Source organism: Chelmon rostratus, chromosome 22 (assembly GCF_017976325.1).
Source record: "Chelmon rostratus isolate fCheRos1 chromosome 22, fCheRos1.pri, whole genome shotgun sequence".
In the NCBI taxonomy this organism is placed as follows: Eukaryota; Metazoa; Chordata; class Actinopteri; order Chaetodontiformes; family Chaetodontidae; genus Chelmon; species Chelmon rostratus.
The window spans coordinates 1,916,157-1,938,551 of NC_055679.1; the positions used below are offsets into that span (position 1 = coordinate 1,916,157).

The 22,395-nt window shown below is 42.3% G+C and overlaps 1 protein-coding gene across 1 annotated transcript in view; it reads right to left on the reverse strand.

The window, feature by feature from the left end:
• Positions 1 to 429: 429 nt before the first annotated feature.
• Positions 430 to 22,395, reverse strand: part of ttll12 (tubulin tyrosine ligase-like family, member 12) — a 30,547-nt gene continuing 8,581 nt past the window's right edge. The window contains exons 8-14 of the mRNA XM_041964368.1: positions 19,259 to 19,453; positions 18,923 to 19,034; positions 18,223 to 18,374; positions 17,401 to 17,482; positions 4,930 to 4,998; positions 4,637 to 4,775; positions 430 to 695 (exon numbers count right to left, since the gene is read on the reverse strand). Coding sequence (XP_041820302.1) covers positions 544 to 695; positions 4,637 to 4,775; positions 4,930 to 4,998; positions 17,401 to 17,482; positions 18,223 to 18,374; positions 18,923 to 19,034; positions 19,259 to 19,453 — 901 coding nt within the window. The 3' untranslated portion in view covers positions 430 to 543. The remainder of the gene's footprint in view (positions 696 to 4,636; positions 4,776 to 4,929; positions 4,999 to 17,400; positions 17,483 to 18,222; positions 18,375 to 18,922; positions 19,035 to 19,258; positions 19,454 to 22,395) is intronic.

The following is a 22,395-nucleotide window of genomic DNA, read 5'->3' on the forward strand; positions in this document are numbered from 1 at the left end:
CTCAGAATAAGCAGGTATTTACAAAAATCATTGAAGCTGATGAGGTCAAACATTAAATATATTGTCTTTGTACTATATTCAATTGAGTATATGTCTAAAAGGATCAGCAAATGATCTCAATCTGTTTTATGTTTTGCACAGCATCCTAACTTTTTTGGAATCGGGGTTGTCTAACCACACAGAAACAAATAAATAGCCTGTTCTCTAGATTACTTCCTCTCTACAGATGCTTATTTACACTTCTCTTTTTCCAAATGAGCACATTGTTCTATGCCTGTCTGAATGTTCTTTTTCCTCTTTAGACAACTGCAGCTAACAGCAGGTCTTGGGGCTCCACACAGTCCTGAACTCTCCTCAGCAGTATATGACTGACGAGCAGCAACAAGGCAGGAATAACAGAATGAACAGCAACGTGGATACAGCTGAGAGGTAAGTGTACAGGTTTAATAGCACCAAAGTTTATTTGTCCTAACATCATTGACGATACAGTTCCAGTTTGTCCAACAATGTTTTTATAGCTTCTCATTTGCACAGTGGCGTTGATCATACGATCTGGGTGACTGGGCATTGCTCGGGCTGATCCAGGAACAGTGTCTGGAACATGTCATTGTAGAAGGAGGGGTGGTAGAGGCAGGCCCGGGCGCAGTCTGGACTGAAGTTCAGCTCCAGGATCTGAGGCTGCATGACCCGCTCACCTGACCCAGGATCAGAGTGCACACAAATTAGATAAATAAACGAAGATCACAAGATTACACAGAGCAGAAACAAGTGTTGTAAAAGGTGTTTCCTATACAAAGACACCAACAGGTGAAAGAACTGTATATTTAAATAGACATGTGTTCAATATACCTAAGGAAAGTACTGAGTTACCCACTGATGTTGGAAAAGGTGTGGCAGGAGAGGTTTTCTGAAGCTATTCAGCATTCAAACGAGCAGGTCTGATGAAGTATACTGGCCCCCTAAAGAGAGCTTTAGTCGGTCCCCTCCAAATCAGGTAATAGCGGTACAATTATTATGGTATGGTATGGGATAATTGTTTCATTGAAGGTCATCAAACCTATTTATCATTTATCTGCAATTTAACCCATGTCTGAAAGACAAGAAGCCGTCACACCTCCTAAGCCTCATACAAGTCACACTGTAGCAGCTGTTGAGTTGACGAATGATGGATTTTCTGTTTTTGAAATCCACTTAATCCATAAAACAAAGATTGCATCTTTTCAAATAAGAAATAACACATAGCCTCGCTTCAAGGAATCTTGGGGGTCAAACGAGGACGGATATGTAGTGTGAGTGCACGTTGTGCTTGCAGAAAAGGGGCCAAAGCACCGGACAGGGATTAAGAGAAACGGACAGTTTATGTCAGTATTTGCCAGCAAACTTCTGGTCACACAGCCAGTCATGCCACCTGTTACTTCACTCGCCTGCCTTGTGACTTCACAGAGCATCTGAGCGTCCGAAAGCCTCTTTCTTAGAACGGAATCATAGTGTGGGGGTTGAGTGACTGCAGGCCTTCTGACAATTTTTGTAATTTTCCTTAATCAGCATTCGGACAATCACAGCCTCTTTGGCCAGATGTGCAGAGTTGAGAAGGTATGCAGCGGTGGAACAGCATATATACTGCAGATCTATCGATGTACTTTACATGCTGGCAGTTCTCAATCCACCTGCTGGCCTGTTGGACAGTATGCTGGTGGAGATATTCTGGTCAGGTCATCACTGGCTGAGGGTTGCAGTGCTTCATCTACCAGTGCAAGAGGAGGATAAGGACAGGCCGACTTGCAAAGCCGAGTGGCAGCCTCCAAGTAGCCCAGAGGCCGCTGTATCATCATGTGTTTACTGAATGTCAGAGGTATCTTTATGGTCCTTCCTCTCTGCTGTCTGTGGGATGAAGACAGTATTTTTTTTTCTGAGGGGGTCTATATATTCTGGCACCGGTGTTCTGGGCAGAGCAAAGGACAAAAAAAATTCTTGTTTGCTCAGGCTAAAATGGCTAACATAAAATAAGATAAGATAAGGCTTCATTAATCCCCAGCTGGGAAAATTTGGGTGTTATGGCAGCAGGCATTAGCAGTAGGAAAAATCACAACAGAAAAGAGAAATACAAAATATAAGCTGAATATATACGTATATGTCGATTTTATACAAGAAACAATGAAAAAATATGTAAAAAATATATATTGCCACAAAGAACTATAAAAATACTGGCATAAAAATACACTGCCAAAAATTGTAGAGAATTTCACAGTTTTAACAGAAATTGCACATGGTGGGTATGGATAACACACTGTGTCATACAGGGGGTGGGAGGGGTTGTCAATAGTAGATGTCAGCTTGGCTAACATCCTCCTGTCACCTACATCCTCAGTGGTGTCCAGAGGGCAGTCCAGGACAGAGCCAGCTCTCCTGACCACTGTTTTCAGTCGCTTCCTGTCCCTCTCAGAGCCTGGTTTTCAGGCCCAATACATCCCAGTCGGGGATGTCAAAGCAGTCCCTCAGTGCCATACTGGACACCTCTGACCATCCTCTCACATGCCTAATGGTTGCCAGTTGTTTTTTTCACCAAGGGTATGTAAGCAGATGAACCAGGTTGTGATCAGATCTGCCCAGTGGGGGGAGGGGTGAAGAGCTGTAAGCATCCTTGGTGTTTGAATACAGTAAGTCCAGTGTTTTATTATCTCTGGTGTGGCATTTGACACCCTTCCTTTTACCACTCTCTGTTGCTTGCCTGTCCACTCTCAGTAGATGAAAACTGCTCAAAGCGACCTGCATGCCCGAGTTTGTTCAGCCATGTCTCGGTGAAGCACATGATACTACACTGCAGTCTGGTTAGCGCCGTTAGCTCTTCCATCTTATTCGGGAGAGATCTCACATTCCCCGAATAAGAGACGGTATGGATGGTTTATACCGCCTGAACTCCAGCTCTGCATCCCCTTCTCCATCTCCTTATCTCTCTCCAGCCTTTCTGCTGGGAGTACACTCATGCTGCTGACAGATATTTGGGTCATATTCCTATACTTTGATTAGTTTGATTACACACATATATCCTGCTCATAGTTAGATTACATGCATATGCTTACATTAATGATAGTTGGATCCTGATATGTTGATCTTATTCATATTTTCTGCTGATGGATTGTGTGACTGAATAATCAACAGAAATTCTACTTCTCCTGGTTAAGTTTTACCTTTATTAATAATAGAAGTGATTTAGACGAGGAGTGATTCTTTGTGTGCAAAATATATCTAAGGCCAGTGTGACCTAGAACAGGAGGTTTTGAGATAGAGGCCTGGCATGGGAGACATCTTGGGGCCCTCGACTTAAGATAGAACAGGTTGGCGTCAGGGATAAGGGTGTCTGGTAGATTCGGCCTTGCAAACAGGTTGCTGGGCCGGTGACGTTGGATTCTCGAAGATGACCAAGCAGAGGACACATCGCTGGAGCCGACGGCAATGAGGAGGAGCCGACGACTGATTCAGCATTTCCTCATGTTCTGTCTATAAAATACTGGGTCAGGGAGAGGTAGTGTGTCAGACTTCATGAACTGACCCGACTGTTGTGGATCATGGAAAGGTTAAGTCGAGACCCAGAGCTCTGTAACCTTGCGCATTCTACTGATGTTAAAATAAATGCAGATTCTACTGATGTTAGAATAAAACTGATTTTTTGGGAATCAACAGCTTCTCCTCTTGCTTCATTAAAAGAACCCAGAGGACCAGAGATTTTTGAGACTGTCCTCGATACTGCACAGCGCTAACAGCTGTTCCCGGTGTAAACAATGGAGACGTGGCTGAATGGAGTCCGCAAAAGAGTACAAAGCAAATCACTAGTCTCATCAGTTGTACATCCGTAGGTACGCACGATCGACTGAGACTAGCGATGGAAAAAAACACAAGAAAACCCCAAAACTAAGAAAAGTGGTCGGTGCTGTAACAAGCTGCTACTCATGTGGCTTGCACATCTTAAGAGGAAGTGCATCTCTGTCTCTGGCTCACCTGCCGTGCAGTCACCACAGACTTTTTTCTCCGTTAGAGAGATTAGAGATACTCCGCCAATATTTGTTTTGAGGTTAGGTCGATTCATCCAATGTTCCATGCATGTTTTTGCTGATATAGTAATTTGGTTTACTCTGATTAATGGTTAGAAAGCAGTGCTGGTCTGAGTTTGGACAGTACTGGGTGTTATTTGATCAGTAAGTCTCAGAGACTTAGACTTAGAAGGGACTCTTCGGGGGAGTTTAGTTCTTTGGATTGTGTCTTGCAGGCTCAATTTGAGGTGTAACAAAAATGTAAGTGTTGTTTTCTCATGCTAATAATCAGCTGTCTAATTCTGGCCTGCATGCAGTGTTTGGTGTCTTGCATGTTTAACAAAAACCTAATATGACTCCCATGTAGTGTAGTCCTGACAACAGAGTGGCGCCAAAACTAGAAGCAGTGACTGACCAGGTGTGCAAGTACACAGGATGTGAACTTCTCTCTCAAGATCTCTTTTGTCATTCTTCAACATTCCTTCCATCAAAAAGTAAACTGTTAGTAAACCATGTCTTATCCCCATTAACAATCATTGCATCTTGCCTCTCTCTTTTCAGTCCCCCTTTGGTTGTGGAATCAGGTTGAGTACAGAAAGAATGCTCACCATTCTGCCCCTCACTCCACTTCAGCATGAGGTCTACAGCATAGATGGCCCGGGATGATGGATAGGGACAAATACCATAGGGTGCTGGTCGAGACGACGCTGCCTGGAAGAGCTCCCTGAACGCTTTAAACAACTCCGCCTGTGAGAGGTAGGGAAAGGACGTTACAGGGTGTTACAGCCCAGGAACTGTTATTGGGTTTGTTTCTGTGATCAAGATGTAGCTTTAGTTCCATATTTCTAGAAGTTCCTGGAAAAGTTCCCACAACTGAAAAGGGCTAAAAGTTTTCACTTACTTCCACCTCCTTCCATGGATATTGTGGGTACTGATCCTCAAACATGGGAATGAACTCATCGTAGTGCACCTATAGACAGAGATTCAACTGCTATTACCAGACTTTAACAAGTGCATCTAACTGATCTAATAGTGATCCAATCATTCTCAGCGTACCCTGACCCTTCTGTTTTTACAGATTATGTTTGGACATTGTTGTCTTCATTTGATAGTTAGTGTAGTGTCAGATCTGAGGGTTACATGACAAGATTGTGCCACTCCACTCTGTCCACTCTGTGCTCACTCTGTGCTCACTCTGTGCTCACTCTGTGCTCACTCTGTGCTCAGGGGCATGAGGGAGACAGACACATGAAGAGGATTTCTGAACATGTTTCTTTACTCTTAACTCTGTATACTTAAGAAATCACATCTATGTTTATTTAGTGAAATCTCTGTTTACTTAGTGAGTCATATGTCTGTTTAGTTAGTACTATCTCTGTTTTGCTTGGCCTATGTTCTGTTATATAAATCTTTTTAAAAAATGTCCTAAGAGTTGGCTAGACACCAATAAAAACACTAGAATAGAGATAACTTGCTAAACTTAGAACAAAGCAGTAATCTGGAAAGTTCCTAAGATCCCAATAGATACTGAGGCCAGAGGGATCTCAGTGGAAAATCCCTAAAGGCTACAGTGGAAAATTACCAGTAGAAATTAGGTAAGAGATTATTAATTATGCATTAAAGGGGAAGACCCCCCTCTATGTAAACACCAATAAAATCAGTGTAAAGATGTAACTTGATAAAAAGGATGTGGCCAAACTGTGTGGCCAAGCCCTCTGACAAGTGTATAAAAGGTGATGCGCAGAACAGAATTTGGGCATTTTTGGCAGGACTTGCCTGGGCTTTTTGATCTGTGAAGAGAATAAAGCTCCCTGGACTCAACTCTTCTGGACTCTGACTCTTTTTCCAGACTCTGTGCATTTTTTGAAGAAAAGCTGATCTCTCCTAAGACTTAGAATTTTTAAGATTATAAGTGATAATATTAAGAGTTAAGAATTAGGCAAAGAATTATAATTTGACCCTGATCCAGTCAGTATCTGGTCCTTGGCGAGGCAGTAGGAGATCCCCGTCAAAGTTGGCGAGCCAGCCAGGAGGTTGAAGTATTCCTACAGTCTCTACCGGAGCAGATCGCCGCCTATATCTCAGACCCATAGGCCTTCAAAACTAAGGTAAGCAGAGCATTTTTTTAATATCTGGAGTCTGAATGATGGTGCGATCTCGCCCGGGAAGAGCTGACTTCACCTCCAAAAGAACCTAGTATGTATGATAAAAACTTGTTATCACTTGTTGATTTAGATAAAAAGTAATTTACACCCTGAAAGTAATAAAAACCCAGAGTCGAGCGGAGAACTAGCGGAGTTGAGTCCAGTTGCATGCTGCTAATCTGTGTTTTCTTTTCTCTTTTCTCTTTTCCTTCTGATCTGTGTCTTTTAGTTTTGCTTTAATATCTGTCAGCTACCACGGTGCGGATGAGTGAGTGTGAGGAATGAGTGAGTTTCTGCTAAATGTTGCTATTGTAGGTTGGGTAGTAGTGTGCGTAACGTTTCTTTGCTGCCTGGTCTGGCTGTCAGTGTAATGGTAGTGCCTGTGTAGTTGCCAAGGTCACAGAAAGTGTGTCAGAGGTGTCTGCACTGTGTTATCTAAGGTTTGCAAGGGAGATGAGAGAGAGAGGTGATTAAGTATACCCACTCTGCCGCTTTCAAAGAGGGAAAGGGTTGTATGAGGGGGCTAGCGTTGATAATTTATAGTACTCGCGGATACCGCTTTCTTATCTGTTAAGACAGGGGAAAGGACTGCACGGGCGAGGTATGGGCCATACCGAAGATACCGCTTTTCCGCTGGAAAAGGCCTGCCTTGGTTCGAGTATGGGTTTAGAGTAACAATACCTTACGATACCGCTTTCAGAAAATCCTAATTACAGGAAGAAAGGTCTGCCTGGGTAAGTGTATTTGTTTGCGCGCGCGTCGCTTAGGGAAAGCGACCAGTCGTCCTGTGGTGGCGACCTGACTTGCAAGAGACGTCAAGGTTGACGTGTGCAGCTGCGGACTGTTAGGGAACAGTAGCACAGTAGCTGTATGTACATAGTGTGAATATACTGCGCAGATAACTTTGTGTGTGTGTGTCTGTCTCTGTGTAATCGTTGGAGCTAGAGGTGTATGTTGTAAATAAAAGGAGCTAGAGGTGTATGTTGTAAATAAAAAGGCTTGTATATTGTGGCTTCATGTATGTCTGTTTGTATATAATCATTGTAATTGTTGTAACTGGGGACGCCCAGATAAGGTTTATGATATGTGTGCGTACGAGGTGTATAATAGCTTGTAAGACAGAAATTGTGTACAAGTTAATAAAGTTGGAATAGATGATAAGATTTATTCATACTAGAAAGGGAGTAAAGAAAGAACAGAATTGATAGTGTAAGAGAGATAGAGGAGCAATCCGCTATCGGACACACTGTGTTTGAGATATTAACAGTGTTGGCTTTTATAGTCTTTTTGAGTGGAGTAATGTGGAAAATGATTGAGGTGTATTAATGAATACAGCATAAAGCTGCTAGAGTATTGAATAGATAAAATAGATAACTGTTTAAAGTTAAAGCAGTTGTTAAGGCGGATGGAAGATGATAACAGTAGTGAAGATGAAATAGTGTCATTAGAACATTTTGATAAAGAGGGTGATCCTGAAACACAAGGTATCAGGACTCATTTTTGGCTGGAGCGTACATACAGAGATAAAAGTGGTGTTGAACATCAGCAGGACGAGTTTTTGATATGTTTTAAATTGTGGAAAATAACAAATTTTATTAATTTGTCTCAAATAAAAAGAGAGTTTCCTGCTATAGATTGGGATCAAACACTGCATAGGCTTTGGACCCCGTTCTCACTATCTCTCCTGTTAGAGAGTCTCTGTAACGACCCCAGAGCAGTAGCAACTGTGCCGCTGAGGCCTTTCCTAGGCCTCACTGAACACACACCCTTAGTAGGGATAGAGAGAGTGTCTGACAATCCACAGCTCTGCATATCTGTTGTCCCGAGGAGAGTGCAGTGGGAGACAGGTCTGTTTGGCTGGTTGATCAAAACACCCAGAGAAGACGGAGCTGAAGATTTAAAGTTTGATTACAGATTGAATAAAAAATTCAAGGCTGGTATTACTGCTGGTAAAATAATTGTGTTAATAAAAACTAAAGCACCTAACGAACCAGAAATTCCTAGATCCACACCTAGTGAAGCTAGACAAGGATTCATGGGGGCAAAAATAACAAAGGGAGTCGGTGCATCAACGCCACTAGAATTGGTAATAAGACAGCAACCAGATCACGAAAAGCAGATAAGACACTGCATGAAAAAATGGCATAAAAGAACTACTGGACGGCTACGGTGGCCTAAAGAAGGAACCTTCATGGCAGCCTGTTGTGATGAAGTGGAAGCAAACATTAAACACCACAAAGCAAGAGATGTGAGCAACAGTAGGTTAGGTAAGAGGGCAAGAGAGAGAGAAGTGTTAGGGTGGTTCAGACAGGAGGGGAGAAAGCAGGTGCTCAAGGTCACACAGCTGCCTGTGAGAGAAGAGGAGAAACAGCCAGATAAGAGAGAGTCAGCTGAAGAGCGGCCTGCACAGCCATCAGCACCGCAATGGAATGCTCAGCCGCCTCCATATGCATCTAACACTGCTGCGCCACCACCAGGCCAGTATGTGCTGGGACCAGGACTATGCCATAATGAAACGCAAGGTGAAATTAAAGGAGAGCTACAAGGCAAGTTCACCATGACCTGGAAAAACCCTGATGAAGCAGGAGACAGAGCCAGCGATGTGTGTGACTCCAGCATGTCAGAGAGAGGCGTGTGTGGCCAGCCACTGAAGAAACTTAAGGATCAACTGCCAAGACACAGTCAAAGTGCTGAATCAGAGGCAGACCGAAGAGACTACAGAAAGGCCCAAGAGGAGGAGCTGAGTAAGGAGAGAGAAAAGGAGTTACACCGTAGGTTGGAACAGAGGGCACATGAAGAAGTACAACAGCTACAGCAACAAAGAGCAACAGTTGGATTAGAGCAACATGGCCTGCCAGCCCTAAGTGTGCGAGCCACACCAGCGCTACACAGCACTCCAAAACAAATGAACCCTGAAGCAAGACTCAGACAACTCTGGCAAGAAAAAGATGAATCCATGCATGAGCGACTGCACACCCTGGTGGAGGAAGTGGACATGCTCATTGAAGACTTGTCAAATACACCCGCAGAGCCTGATCCTCAAGCAGTGACAGTGCAATTATCAGGCACTATGACATCAAACAATGGTGTGGCACAAATGCAACAACAACTTAACAACATGGAGAAAGCCCTGCACTCACTGGTGGAGCATCAAGAGCCAGAACAGCTACATAAACAGAAACAACAAACCAGAGGTTTCGTGACGAAACACCACATGAAGCTTCGCAGTGGAAAACGGCTCAGTCTTCCCAGTTACTATGATGAGCAGACTTCAGATGAACATGCATCAGATGAAGATATGCCACAACCCATGTGCCCCATTATAACAAAGGCTCCAAACCAACGACAATATGTGCCATGGTCTTTTTGTGACATGATAGGCCTTGCTGATAGGCTACCAGACATCACAGAAGGAGCAAACAAATGGATTACTGCTCTGGAAGAGAGCACAGCTGGAGTGACATTAGCTTTAGGAGACATCAAAGCATTACTTATGCACATTATTGGGAAACATGCTGCAGAAGAAATTCTGTCAAACGCAGGATTGCAGAACCTGATAACTGGCAACAATGCTGACCACGTTGGCTTCAATGGATTTCGGAACAGAGTGTGGACAGAATTAAGAAAGCAATATCCAGAGAAGATGGACCCATCCAAGCTAGAGGGAGAGACTCTCAAAGCCGATGAATGTCCAGCCAAGTTCCTACATGCCTTCCAACGAAAGTGGCGAGAGGAGACTGGCAGTGTGTGGAATGCCAATAGCACCACCGAAAGTCTGTTCAAGGTAATGGTGAAGAAAGCCATGCCAATGGAGGTGCAAAGACGTTTGGAGACTGTGGTGGGCCTGATGAAAATGGATTGGCCACTGTTCTCAGAACACCTGATACACCATGTTGAGAATATGCGCAAAGGAAAACAAAGAGAAGAGGATGCACACAGACAGTTGAGCAACAAGTTGACGCAGTTGCAGCTAACTGAGCTGAGTTCCAAGCAAAAGAAAGACAAAGCTAAAACTCAAGCTCCAGTGGTTACAGTGGAGCAACCTCGATCACAGCCCACATTAGAAGCTGCACCTCAACTTCCTGTGACACAACATGTTCAACAACCACAGTTCCACACCCAACCATCACATTACCATACACCTGCCCCACAACCTCCAGTTCAACCAACCACAATACCAGTACAACAGCCACCTGCAATCCATGTGCATGTCAACCAACCTGATCCCAATGCAAACTGTCCCAGAGGACAACCAGGACCCCGACGAGGTCTTTTCCGACGTTCCACTTGGCAAGGACGCCCTCTACAGCAAAGTGATCGAGCTCAGTCCCAGTCCACGCCTCAAGTGAATTTAGGACCTAATGAGAGAGGTGTATGTTGGGGATGTGGCCAGAAGGGACACCAACGCAAAGACTGTCCAGACAATCCATGGACTGGACCAGCTAAATATTGGCCATAGGGAGGCCCAGAGAAGCCAGAAGGGGAAATAATGGCACCAGCAGTCTCAATGCAGCCTCACGATGAGCCAACGATACCTGTCACCATACAAGGCCAAGATTATAATTTCATGGTGGACACAGGAGCTACATATTCATGTATAGGGAGCCCTGGCTCAACTCTCCCCCTCTCAGGCTCATCAGTAAAAACTGTAGGTTTCTCTGGGAAGACTCAAATTATTCCCCTTACACAACCTGTCCCCATGCTAATAGCAGGAAAAACTGTTGTAGCACCACTCTTATACTCACGCCAAACACCAGTTAACCTCTTAGGTAGAGATATTTTGTGTCCACTAAAAGCTAAAATTATGTGTACCCCTGATGGCATTTGGTTGGATCTGCCTGATGAACTCTCTGCGACAATGATGCCATCATTAAAAGCTAAAGATGCAACAAAACCAGATCCATCAGCTGCATATTGGATTCGACTATCACAGAGTTCTCACCTGGACCAAGAATGGATTCAATGGAAGGAGTGGACAAAAAGCCAATTACATGAAGCGAGTGAGCCACAATTGCCATTACACTGTACTCTGATGTATGATGAACAACAAAAACATATGGACTATGATGAATGTTGGCAAGAGATGATCAACAACAGACTCTATTACCTGAAAATCCAAGACATTTACATTGGCCCACAGGGAGCTGCAGCAGCGGTAGCACTCTCACCTGAACTACAACAATGGTTCCATGTCCCAAAGTCAACGCCCCACGTAACTCTTTTAGTAGCTAAAGGCTATGAAACTTATGAGTTAGGACCAATGGTGAAAGCTGCTTTACAAGTTTCTGAATGGCAACCAACCAGCAATAAGTACTTACACGTTTCCCCAGAAAAACAGTATATTAGGATATCACTTAAAGTCACTGATGAGGGAAAGGCAGAAAAGGTTTTTGTAGCTAATAATGTCCCTATGCAGATGTTACTCACTGAAAAACATGAACAATTGCTAAAACAAATACCTTCCCATGTATGGTCTCTACACAAAACAGACGTAGGTTTTGTTAAATCAGCACAACCTGTACAAATAACGCTTAAGCCTAATATTGTACTACCATACAAAAAGCAATATCCACTCAAACACCATGCTGTAGAAGGAATCAAGCCACAAATTGAAGGCTTGTTAGCTGCAGGAGTTCTAGTTAAAACTAGAAGCCCCTGTAACACTCCAATTTATCCAATTCAAAAACCTCATTCTACTGATTATCGTCTAGTTCATGACTTGCGCGTTATCAATTTTATTGTTGATGCAGAGACCCCTATAGTGCCAGATCCACACACATTGTTGTCAAACATTCCTCCAGATACACGCTGGTACACAGTCATAGACTTGACTTCAGCATTTTTCAGTGTCCCTCTACACCCTGATTCACAGTATTTGTTTGCATTTACATTCCAAGGTCAACAGTACACTTACACACGTTTGCCTCAAGGGTTTGTAGAAAGCCCAACAATCTTTAACAGAGTTCTAGCAGAAGACTTACACCATTTAGACGTAAAAAGTACTATTATTCAGTATATGGATGATATTCTACTTGCCAGCCCAACAAAAGCACAATGTGAACAGGATTCTGTTACGCTGTTAAAAGCATTAGCAAAGGGGGGACACAAAGTTAGCAGAAATAAGTTGCAATTCTGTCAGGAAGAAGTAGAGTATTTGGGTAGACATTTGAGTGGTAATCAGAGAAAAGTAGCCTCCTCACACATAGAGGCTATTACCAAAATGCCAAAACCACAATCAGTAGGACAAATGCTGTCTTTTCTTGGAATGGCAGGATATAGCAGAGCATGGATTGTTGATTATGCCATAAAAACAGCCCCATTACGAGCATTAATTCGTGCCACAGGGCAATTAGACTCATCAGCATCCTTACAATGGACTGATGTTGCTGAACAAAGTTTCGAAGCAATCAAACATGACTTACGAACAGCTCCTGCACTTGGAAATCCAAATTATAGTAAACCATTTCATCTGTATGTTGCTGAGCGTTCAGGTTATGCATGTGCAGTATTGATGCAGGATGCTCCAATTGGGAAACAACCATTGGCATATTATAGTACTAAATTGGACAATATTGAAGTAGGGCTTCCACCTTGCTACCAAGGACTGGCAGCTGCTGTCTTTGCAGTACAAAAAGCATCGTCTATTACAATGGGACATCCTGTAAATCTGTATACATCCCATCAATTACATGCTCTATTAACAAGTCCACGTTTTGTCTTATCACAGGCTAGACGAACAGGATATGAGGTAATCCTATCCTCACCAGAACTGACAGTTCTGCGTTGTAAAACTGTTAATCCAGCAACACGTATGGTCCTGCCTGATGAAGGAACACCACATGATTGTATTCAAAAAACAACAGCTTTTATGAAACCACGAGATGATATGTATAATGTACCAATACCAGCAGATTTGACTTACTTTGTTGATGGTTCATGTTTTCGTGATGCTACAGGTAACCATGCTGGATATTCTGTGATCCAGTTACACCCTGACAACACTTTTACGGAAGTACAAACGACAAAACTTCCTCAACCATGTTCTGCACAATTGGCAGAAATCAAAGCTCTAACTGCTGCATGTGAATTGGCGCGAGATAAACGTTTGAATGTTTATACCGATTCAGCTTATGCTTACGGTGTATGTCATGTTAATGGTAAGATTTGGCAACAAAGAGGTTTTAAGAGAGCAGATGGCACTCCTGTAACTCATGGTGCAGCCATTTCCGCTCTATTGGAAGCTATCCATCTGCCATCCGCCTTAGCCATTATTAAATGCCCAGCTCATCAGAAAACTGACTCATTGATAGCCAAAGGTAACAACATAGCTGATGAAGCAGCAAAACGAGCAGCTACTGAAACAAGTATTGGACCTCTGCTAGTAGCAGAAGATTGTGAGCCTCTCACCACAATGTCTTCATTAATTGAAGCACAACGTCATGCTGGTGTTTATGAACAAAGTGTTTGGCTCAAACGAGGTGCTGTCAAAAATACTCAGGACGGCCCTACAAAAGACTTATGGCGCGGACCACAAGGTCATTTTGTCTTACCTACAACATTGCTTCGCGTGGCTATTCTTGATGCGCATGGCCAGGACCATTGCGCAAGGGGGGAAGTATTAAGACGTCTTCGACCTGTTTGGTGGTCACCATTTTTGGCAGTCACAGTGGATAAGACATTGAATGATTGTGTTGTATGTGCCAGACATAATGTCAGGAAAGCTTTTTCAGCGCCTATAGCCCGCGCCTATAGCCCACATACCACCACCAGATGGACCATTTAGACATCTAATGATGGATCATATAGACTTGGTTGAACGTGTGAGAGGATACAGATATGTGCTTGTGGTGATTGACAGATTCAGCAGATGGATTGAAGCCATACCAACAAAAGGGCCGGATGCTAACTCAGCAGCTAAGTTTCTACATATGAACGTCTTCACTTCAACTCAGTCAATTCACCAGAGTATCCCATAATGAAGCCACCATTTAATGTTCGTGTTAAACAGCTGTTCACCAATCAATGGCAGTGGACAGAACAGAGGAGGACATGCCTTCTACTTCCAACTCAACTGAAATTTGGCCACCTGTCCAAGGCCTCCTACCGCTGGGGAATCGGTCCCGTGACCCACCACCGCCATACTGGACCCCGAGACCACAAGTTCTGGAGCAGCAGCCGCTGTCACCGGGAACCGAGGCTCATTCCTTTCCTCAACCTTCTCCATTCCCATTCCCACCTGATGTCCCGAGAACCCCGCTGTTGCGTCCAGCTACCTTCGTGGGAGGACCATTGCCCTACGTCCCTGTACAACCATTGGGATCTGTGGTAACTTCAATGCAGCCAAACCCCACCTGGCCGCCAACTCCACCATTGTCTGGAATGCCTGCAATGAATGGCCCTGCTGCAGCTAGAGCTATGCAGTTTGAAGCTTCAATGGAACGAATCATGAGGCTGGGAGAGCTCAGTAATGATGAGTACCTTGCCTTGCGTGCTACCTTCCCACCTGAACGTCGTAAATTGCTGCAGGCCATACGTTTTGGTCTGCGATACCAAAGCAGGCGCCTTCAACGCCGGAGAGCTGCTCGTCAGTTGGTTTATCCGCAACCTTTGCCATACCTTCCTGACCCAGAGGAGTAATCCTAAGCGTTGGATGATTCATATGGTCATTGATCTGCCCCAATGACCAGTTTTTTTTTCCTTCTTATTGCCAAGCGGACTAACTTTTTCCAAACTCACAACACCTGGACTTTCATATAACTTTTGTCTTATCCTGCTGATTCACAACTACTACTGATTTAAAATTTATATATACTCAAGAATGTGTTCTGATTGACAATCATTTATTATGGTGATTTTGTAACATAACATTTAGGTTAATAGTTTGCTGCATACTAACAAGATTGTTAAGAAAAGTGCCTTGTGATGATAACATCTCATATTCACATGCAATTGTGTTCATTTGTTGCTTATTTGCTCTAGTAAAAACACTGGATGATTTTATCATACTACTGATTCCTATAGTTACCTCTTACTAAGACTATCTTTTATGTTTAAGACTACTGAATTGTTTTAGTATGCACAATTTACATTGTGTCAAAATACCGCATACCCTCTGCTGTCGTCTCAGTATTTGGCGCATTGGATCTGTGCGGTTAGTGTTTTGGTTGCAGAGGAGGTTAAACCTGCATGTATTATGAACCAATGTATTCTGCTTTTACTTTCTCGTCGTGATGCTGTCATCACGAAAGGGGGGAAATGTAGTGTCAGATCTGAGGGTTACATGACAAGATTGTGCCACTCCACTCTGTCCACTCTGTGCTCACTCTGTGCTCACTCTGTGCTCACTCTGTGCTCACTCTGTGCTCACTCTGTGCTCAGGGGCATGAGGGAGACAGACACATGAAGAGGATTTCTGAACATGTTTCTTTACTCTTAACTCTGTATACTTAAGAAATCACATCTATGTTTATTTAGTGAAATCTCTGTTTACTTAGTGAGTCATATGTCTGTTTAGTTAGTACTATCTCTGTTTTGCTTGGCCTATGTTCTGTTATATAAATCTTTTTAAAAAATGTCCTAAGAGTTGGCTAGACACCAATAAAAACACTAGAATAGAGATAACTTGCTAAACTTAGAACAAAGCAGTAATCTGGAAAGTTCCTAAGATCCCAATAGATACTGAGGCCAGAGGGATCTCAGTGGAAAATCCCTAAAGGCTACAGTGGAAAATTACCAGTAGAAATTAGGTAAGAGATTATTAATTATGCATTAAAGGGGAAGACCCCCCTCTATGTAAACACCAATAAAATCAGTGTAAAGATGTAACTTGATAAAAAGGATGTGGCCAAACTGTGTGGCCAAGCCCTCTGACAAGTGTATAAAAGGTGATGCGCAGAACAGAATTTGGGCATTTTTGGCAGGACTTGCCTGGGCTTTTTGATCTGTGAAGAGAATAAAGCTCCCTGGACTCAACTCTTCTGGACTCTGACTCTTTTTCCAGACTCTGTGCATTTTTTGAAGAAAAGCTGATCTCTCCTAAGACTTAGAATTTTTAAGATTATAAGTGATAATATTAAGAGTTAAGAATTAGGCAAAGAATTATAATTTGACCCTGATCCAGTCAGTATCTGGTCCTTGGCGAGGCAGTAGGAGATCCCCGTCATTAGCAGTTAAAGGATAACTTTCATTTTTTACAACCTGGACCTTATTTGTAGCATTAAATACAACCATTTACTCACCCAGACAACTTTGGTGGCATTTGGAGTCGTTTTGAAGAAATTAGCCCCAGAGGAGCGGCGCGTATATCCGTATAATGCGAGTACTCGGGGCATCCATGGGAAGCCTCTATAAACGCATAATCTGCAGCAAAACTTGTTCATATTCCAATATTTGTTATGATATGCTGGTGCTATTCCCCTCTGAGCCGGCAGTTGGACAGTTTAGCTGTATATTGGCACAGCTATGGTTCGTTATTGCGTATTCGTAGCCGACCGCCGCAGAGTCAGCCGTGTTGTGGCTGGTTGCCCGCAGCGCCCGGCGTTCGGTAATGACATCATCCACGTCAGAGGTAGTTGTCTAGAGACGCCGGATGTTGATAACATGCCACCACAGGCTCAGAGGGGAATAGCACCAGCATATCAGAACAAAATATTGAAATATGAACGAGTTTCGCAGCAGATTATGTGTTATATAGAGACTGCGCATGGATGCCCCGAGTACTCGCATTATACGGATATACGCGCCGCTCCTCTGGGGCTAATTTCTTCAAAACGACTCCAAATGCCACCAAAGTTGTCTGGGTGAGTAAATGGCCGTATTTTAATGCTACAAATAAGGTCCAGGTTGTAAAAAACGAAAGTTATCCTTTAAGAGGGACAGGAGAGACAGGAAGAGAAGGATGATTACTGCAACAAAGGTCCCCTGGCAGAGCCAAACTGAGCACAATGTGGTTGCATGGTACAAATTGTAGACCACCAGGTCACCAGGATGCCAGATAATGTCAGTTTATTAAACAAAAGTTGAAATAGCCTTGTTTTAGAGGCAGCTAAAAGTTCTGACTAGAAAAGATGCCTATAAAGATGTTTATTATATATGTTACTCTTTTGGTGACATTAAATTTCATAATCAACACCAATGTCATAGTGACCACGTTCTTGTGACCACAGATGGCTTTCACAGATAGGCAGTGCTAGTATGAGCTAACAGGCAAAGCAACAATAACAAAGTACCTGCTTAAGCTGCACACCCTCTGCATAGTTCATGACGGTGAAGTGCTTCTGGTAGTCATCAAAATGGTCCAAGGAGAAAGGTCTAGATAGTAGAAATAAAGTTATCCATTATTATTGTCCATTTAGCAGAAAGGGTTCACTGTCTGTATTGATACTTGATTATTGCTGCATTTTACCTTGATCACAAACAAAATGAGGACATGCCAACTGCGAGTAAACTCTTAAATTTGAGTGTTTTCTTGACTACTACTCACTACTTTGGTCCAGACTGAAATACCTTGCTACTACTCACAGTGATTACCAGATTACTAAATTATTAGATTATGTTTGGTCCAGATATCCATAGTTCCCATATAATCCTTATGATTTTGGTGATCCCTTCACTTTTCTTCTTGTACAATACGTTGTTGTATCTATCATTGGTTTGGTTTTCTTTACAACAAGCATTACAGCCTCACAGTGCCACTATCATGGCAGTAGACTGTAAAATTTTATTATCCATCTCGAAACAGAGATCCAGGACACTGGCTGTGAATTCAAATTCACACTGTGATTAACCCAATCCAATGATCAATTATTCAGTTATTTGGTGAAGTGTATATTTTTTAATATTTAAGTTGAGGGAAAACACCATGTTCAGTCAGTCTTACTAATAACAGTGTTGCTGAGTTAGCACGTTTCTTTTTGTCCCTTGTCTTTCATTGCAGCTGCCTGCAGTGTCAGAAAGAGACAAAAGAGACAATCTAAGAAAGACTGTCAATGAAAGATCCAATTAGGAATTTGGAGGCTGCTGAGATTAACAAATCTGTGTATTTGACCAACCTATTAGCAAAGCGCAACCAGAAGACGTTGTAGGCATAGAGACGCAGAGGCTGCACAGAGCGTAACATCAGCATGTAGCGAATGTCAAACTTAACCATTCCCACTTCCTCTCTGTTGAACAGAACTGGATCTTCAAGGTACTTACACACCACCTACAAAAAAGACACACATACACACAAGCACACAGTTAGAAGTAACAAAACAATAAAACATCTTGTCTGAGTACTGAATGATGGACAATGCAGTTGTTGCCATGATAGCATGGCTGGCTTGAACATATTCAGCATTGCATTGAGTGAAAACACCTGAATAGTGGTAAAGTATCTTCCTAAGCTTTCTGCTGACATAATTTTGCCTTGTGATTCGTTATAGTCACTGGCATATGTGTGTTGCTACTGCATAACTAGGATTCAGCCATTATATTTATAAACTTAATGGAGATCGGAGAACAACTAATGGACCTAATACAACCAGCATCTTTTAATGAAAAGGATTAGTAGGAATACGTTCTGGTATCCTGCCTATTTTATATCCATTAGTCAAGATCAGCAATTCCTTTCTTACAGTATGCTTTAAGTACTTTTTGATTAACTGTTACAAACCTTCAGTTTAGTGAACTAAAGTCCTAAAAGGAGAGAAAAATTCATACTTGTGGAGCGTTTCAGGTGACAATAGTGTCTATTTGTATGTGTGCTGGTACCTTTGGTGTACTCTCTCTTTGTCTGATTATGTAGTCCAGGTTGTTGGTGATGTGTGTGTCAAGTCCACGGGCCAGGTTCCAGGGCTTACAGATCCAGTGGTTATCCTCTCCCCTGAAACACACAGGAATATTAGCCAGTCTAAAATCGAACGACAGGGACCGTTATGAATCCGAGGCATTTCATCAGCAACAAGAAAAGCATGCAACTTCATTTTCAGGTGACGCCTCATAACTTGAGTTTTTAATTAAACTTCATCTTGTTCAGTGCTGATTACTACTACTTAAGTACTATTTCAGATCCAAATGAGCGCTAACTAAAAATCATTAGACTCCAACCTTTGTTGCCTCAGCTGATAATGCTTGATGAACTCTGGCAGCTCTGTTTGAAGGTTGAAGGTTTCTGGTAGCCAATCAGGCGCTGTGCCACCTTTCACTCTGCGGGCCACGGCAGCCAGGCAGTCCTTCACAGTGACAATGCTCTCACAGGGAAACTGGTTAAGCATCACATGAGGTCGCTCCTCGCTCAGCTTCCTGTCAGAAAAGAAGTTGTTACTTATGTGAAAGTCCATTTGGAGTTTTGGATAGGTTCCAAGACGACTGATTGGATTTAAAAAATATGCTTTTCCTTTACAAACGTGTGAAGCTAAAAATCTGAGTTTGACTTTAATTGGAGACTCATTTGGACATGAGCCAATTTCTTCTTCTTTGTCTACTTTTCAGGTGGCAAAAAAAGCTGCCCATCGCATCCACCATCTGGTAAGGAGTACATCAGACAGCAAGCTGACCAAATTATGGTCCCCACATTTTCTGACAATTTCAACATAAATACAGGTTAGTGACAACGGCTGTATTGATGTGTTGTTGTTCCTGCAAAACAGCCTCCACTTTGAGGTTAAACATAGCTAGACACTCTGCAGAGTGCCAGCCCCTTTCACTTCCGTTCAGTCCTCTCATGCTCTCTGTGGTCTCCTATACAGTGCTTTAATACAGCCAAATTCACAATATAGTTCATTTACACTATTTTCTGTTTCTGTAGTCATTCCACTGTAGGGGTATGAAAAGGGGATTTAATCACAGCATAAATATGTACAGGTTACATGGATTGGATTTAGCTACTTTGGCATTGAAAAGGACCAAGAAAGTTAAATGTTGTCTCCTTAAATTCACTGACATAGAGTCCCCATCCATCACTGGGCTGGCTTTCATTGTTTTAGAAAAACTCCATTTGCACCATGATAAATGTATCTCCGACCACATACCAACTGTACAGGGTTGGGGGAGTGGTGGAGGCATAACACACAGAGGCTGGTGTAACCGGTGTTGTTTTTTATCCACCAAAAAAGTGATGTCAGGGTACTACTGACCCCCTTTGGTTTCAGCCCAGTTGATTTTGTGTTTGGACATATCATTCATGGTCTTTTGAAGCTAATTAAGTTTATAGTTTACATTCTGTAAATGTAGAATAGTTTGTCCACTTTAACGAGCCAAACACTGCTAGTTTAGGGAAATGCTCTGCTGATACTACAGAAAGAAGAGATGATGAGGCACTTTACATGATGCATTTACTGTAACTGTGTATTACTCCTTCTAAAAAGGCTATTTACTAGCAGCCAAAGCATTGTGTGAGAAGCAAACATAAACCATTATCTTCTTAATTCTGAATAACATTGAAGACTTCATGCAGATATTTGCATTCAAGTTCAGCAGTATAACCAATGTAGATGCTAGATGGAAATGACTCTCAGGCCTAAACTTAGCACTGATGATAAACTGGACATGCCTGTGGATACATGCAGAAATCTGGACAAGAAAGTAAGATGGTGTAATAATTAATATGTAGTGATTAATATATGAAGGTAAATGGTGAAATAAATAATAAATAATGAAGTGGTATTATTATGGTTTGATTGTTAAAAAAGGGGGTTTTAATATTATCATTTGTAATCAGACACAAATCTTATTTCAGATTTGTTCTACCGCATCGTTTGAAATGTGTTCGTCACACAGGATGTGAGCGGAGGAAATGAGCGAACGGCCTTGAACTTGTGGTCAGGCGACAGCGAGAACCAAATGTTTTTCATAACACAAGATGACGTAAGAGCTGAATACTGTCAAACCTGCACAGCTGCACAGCAGGCTGTGACGTGGGATTAAAGAGCAACGAGAAAAAGTTAAAAGCCCTACTTGTCTGGCTCTGGAAATAAGTTTTACACCTTTTAATCTTTGGGCTTGTCGAGATGATGCAATGGAACAGCTGACAGGGAAATGAACTGCAAGACTGAAGACTGCGAGAGGGGGTGTTAAAGAGGAAGTTTTTACAATTCTTTTTTATTTCTCTGTAGTTTAATTATTTTTACTTTGGAGAACGGTTCCCATTAATTACAGAGGCAGTCTTCGAGTCTAATGATGCAAAGCTTAAGAGACAACGAAGTGCTAACATGGTGTATATCTTCAGCTGCGGACAGAAACAATGACAAAAAATACCAAATTAACAAAATGAGTGACATGGAGGACTCCTCCGTAAGTGATGTGCTGGCAGACAAAAAGCAAGATCTAACACATTTGATGGATGGATGGATGGATGGAAGGATAGATGGATAGATGGATAGATAGATAGATAGATAGATAGATATAGTATATGCAGTATTTGATTCTTTTCTTGTGTTTTTGTCGTTACAATAGTGCATCAATAATAAGAACTGCACTATAGTCAAACAGGAAGTGTTTATATTGACAGATTTAACGTGGATAATTTGCCATGTGTTTAGACTCTTTCAGTAGACAAATTCAATATGTACTGGTCTAATTAGTAATGTAAGCTGAAATGCCAACTCACACTGGGGGAGAGTGTATGCCTGTTTGGGGTTGATTATATGGTTTGTGTGTCTGAAGTGTAACAGTCACTGTTCACAAGTAAAGAACAAAGTAGCAACCTACAGAACTGAGACTGACTGAATCAATTCATTGGTTTGTTTTTCATCCTTTAGGGTCGGGCCCTATTACTTAGTATAAATATTGATTATTTCTGTTACTCTACTTATTAATTATTTTACATTCTTGCTGTGAGGGTATTTTCCTGCTTTACATCTAAAAGGTAATATGGCACAGAGTGTACTGCTTTGTCAATGGAGGAGCATTTGCAAACCTGAAAAGAGCAGGTCATGGCCTGTCTCTTTCTGAACGAGTTCTGTCTCCAGACGATGGCTGGTCAATGCAGCCGTCCGGCCTGATCTGTCTCTGATATGTAGTTCTCTACCCTTAGACTCAACAGGCTGTCAGAATGTACTGCATGTGAGCTGTGGTCATACAGTGTGACTTACGTTATCTTACATAAGCATAGTTTCTCGCAGTTTCTCACAGATCCAACAGGATCCTCACATAAGCATATACTCTGGAGCACAGGAAAACAGGTGCATGAAGACGATACCTTGTAAATAGAGTCTACTGACTGAGAAAAAAAGTGTAAACACTTA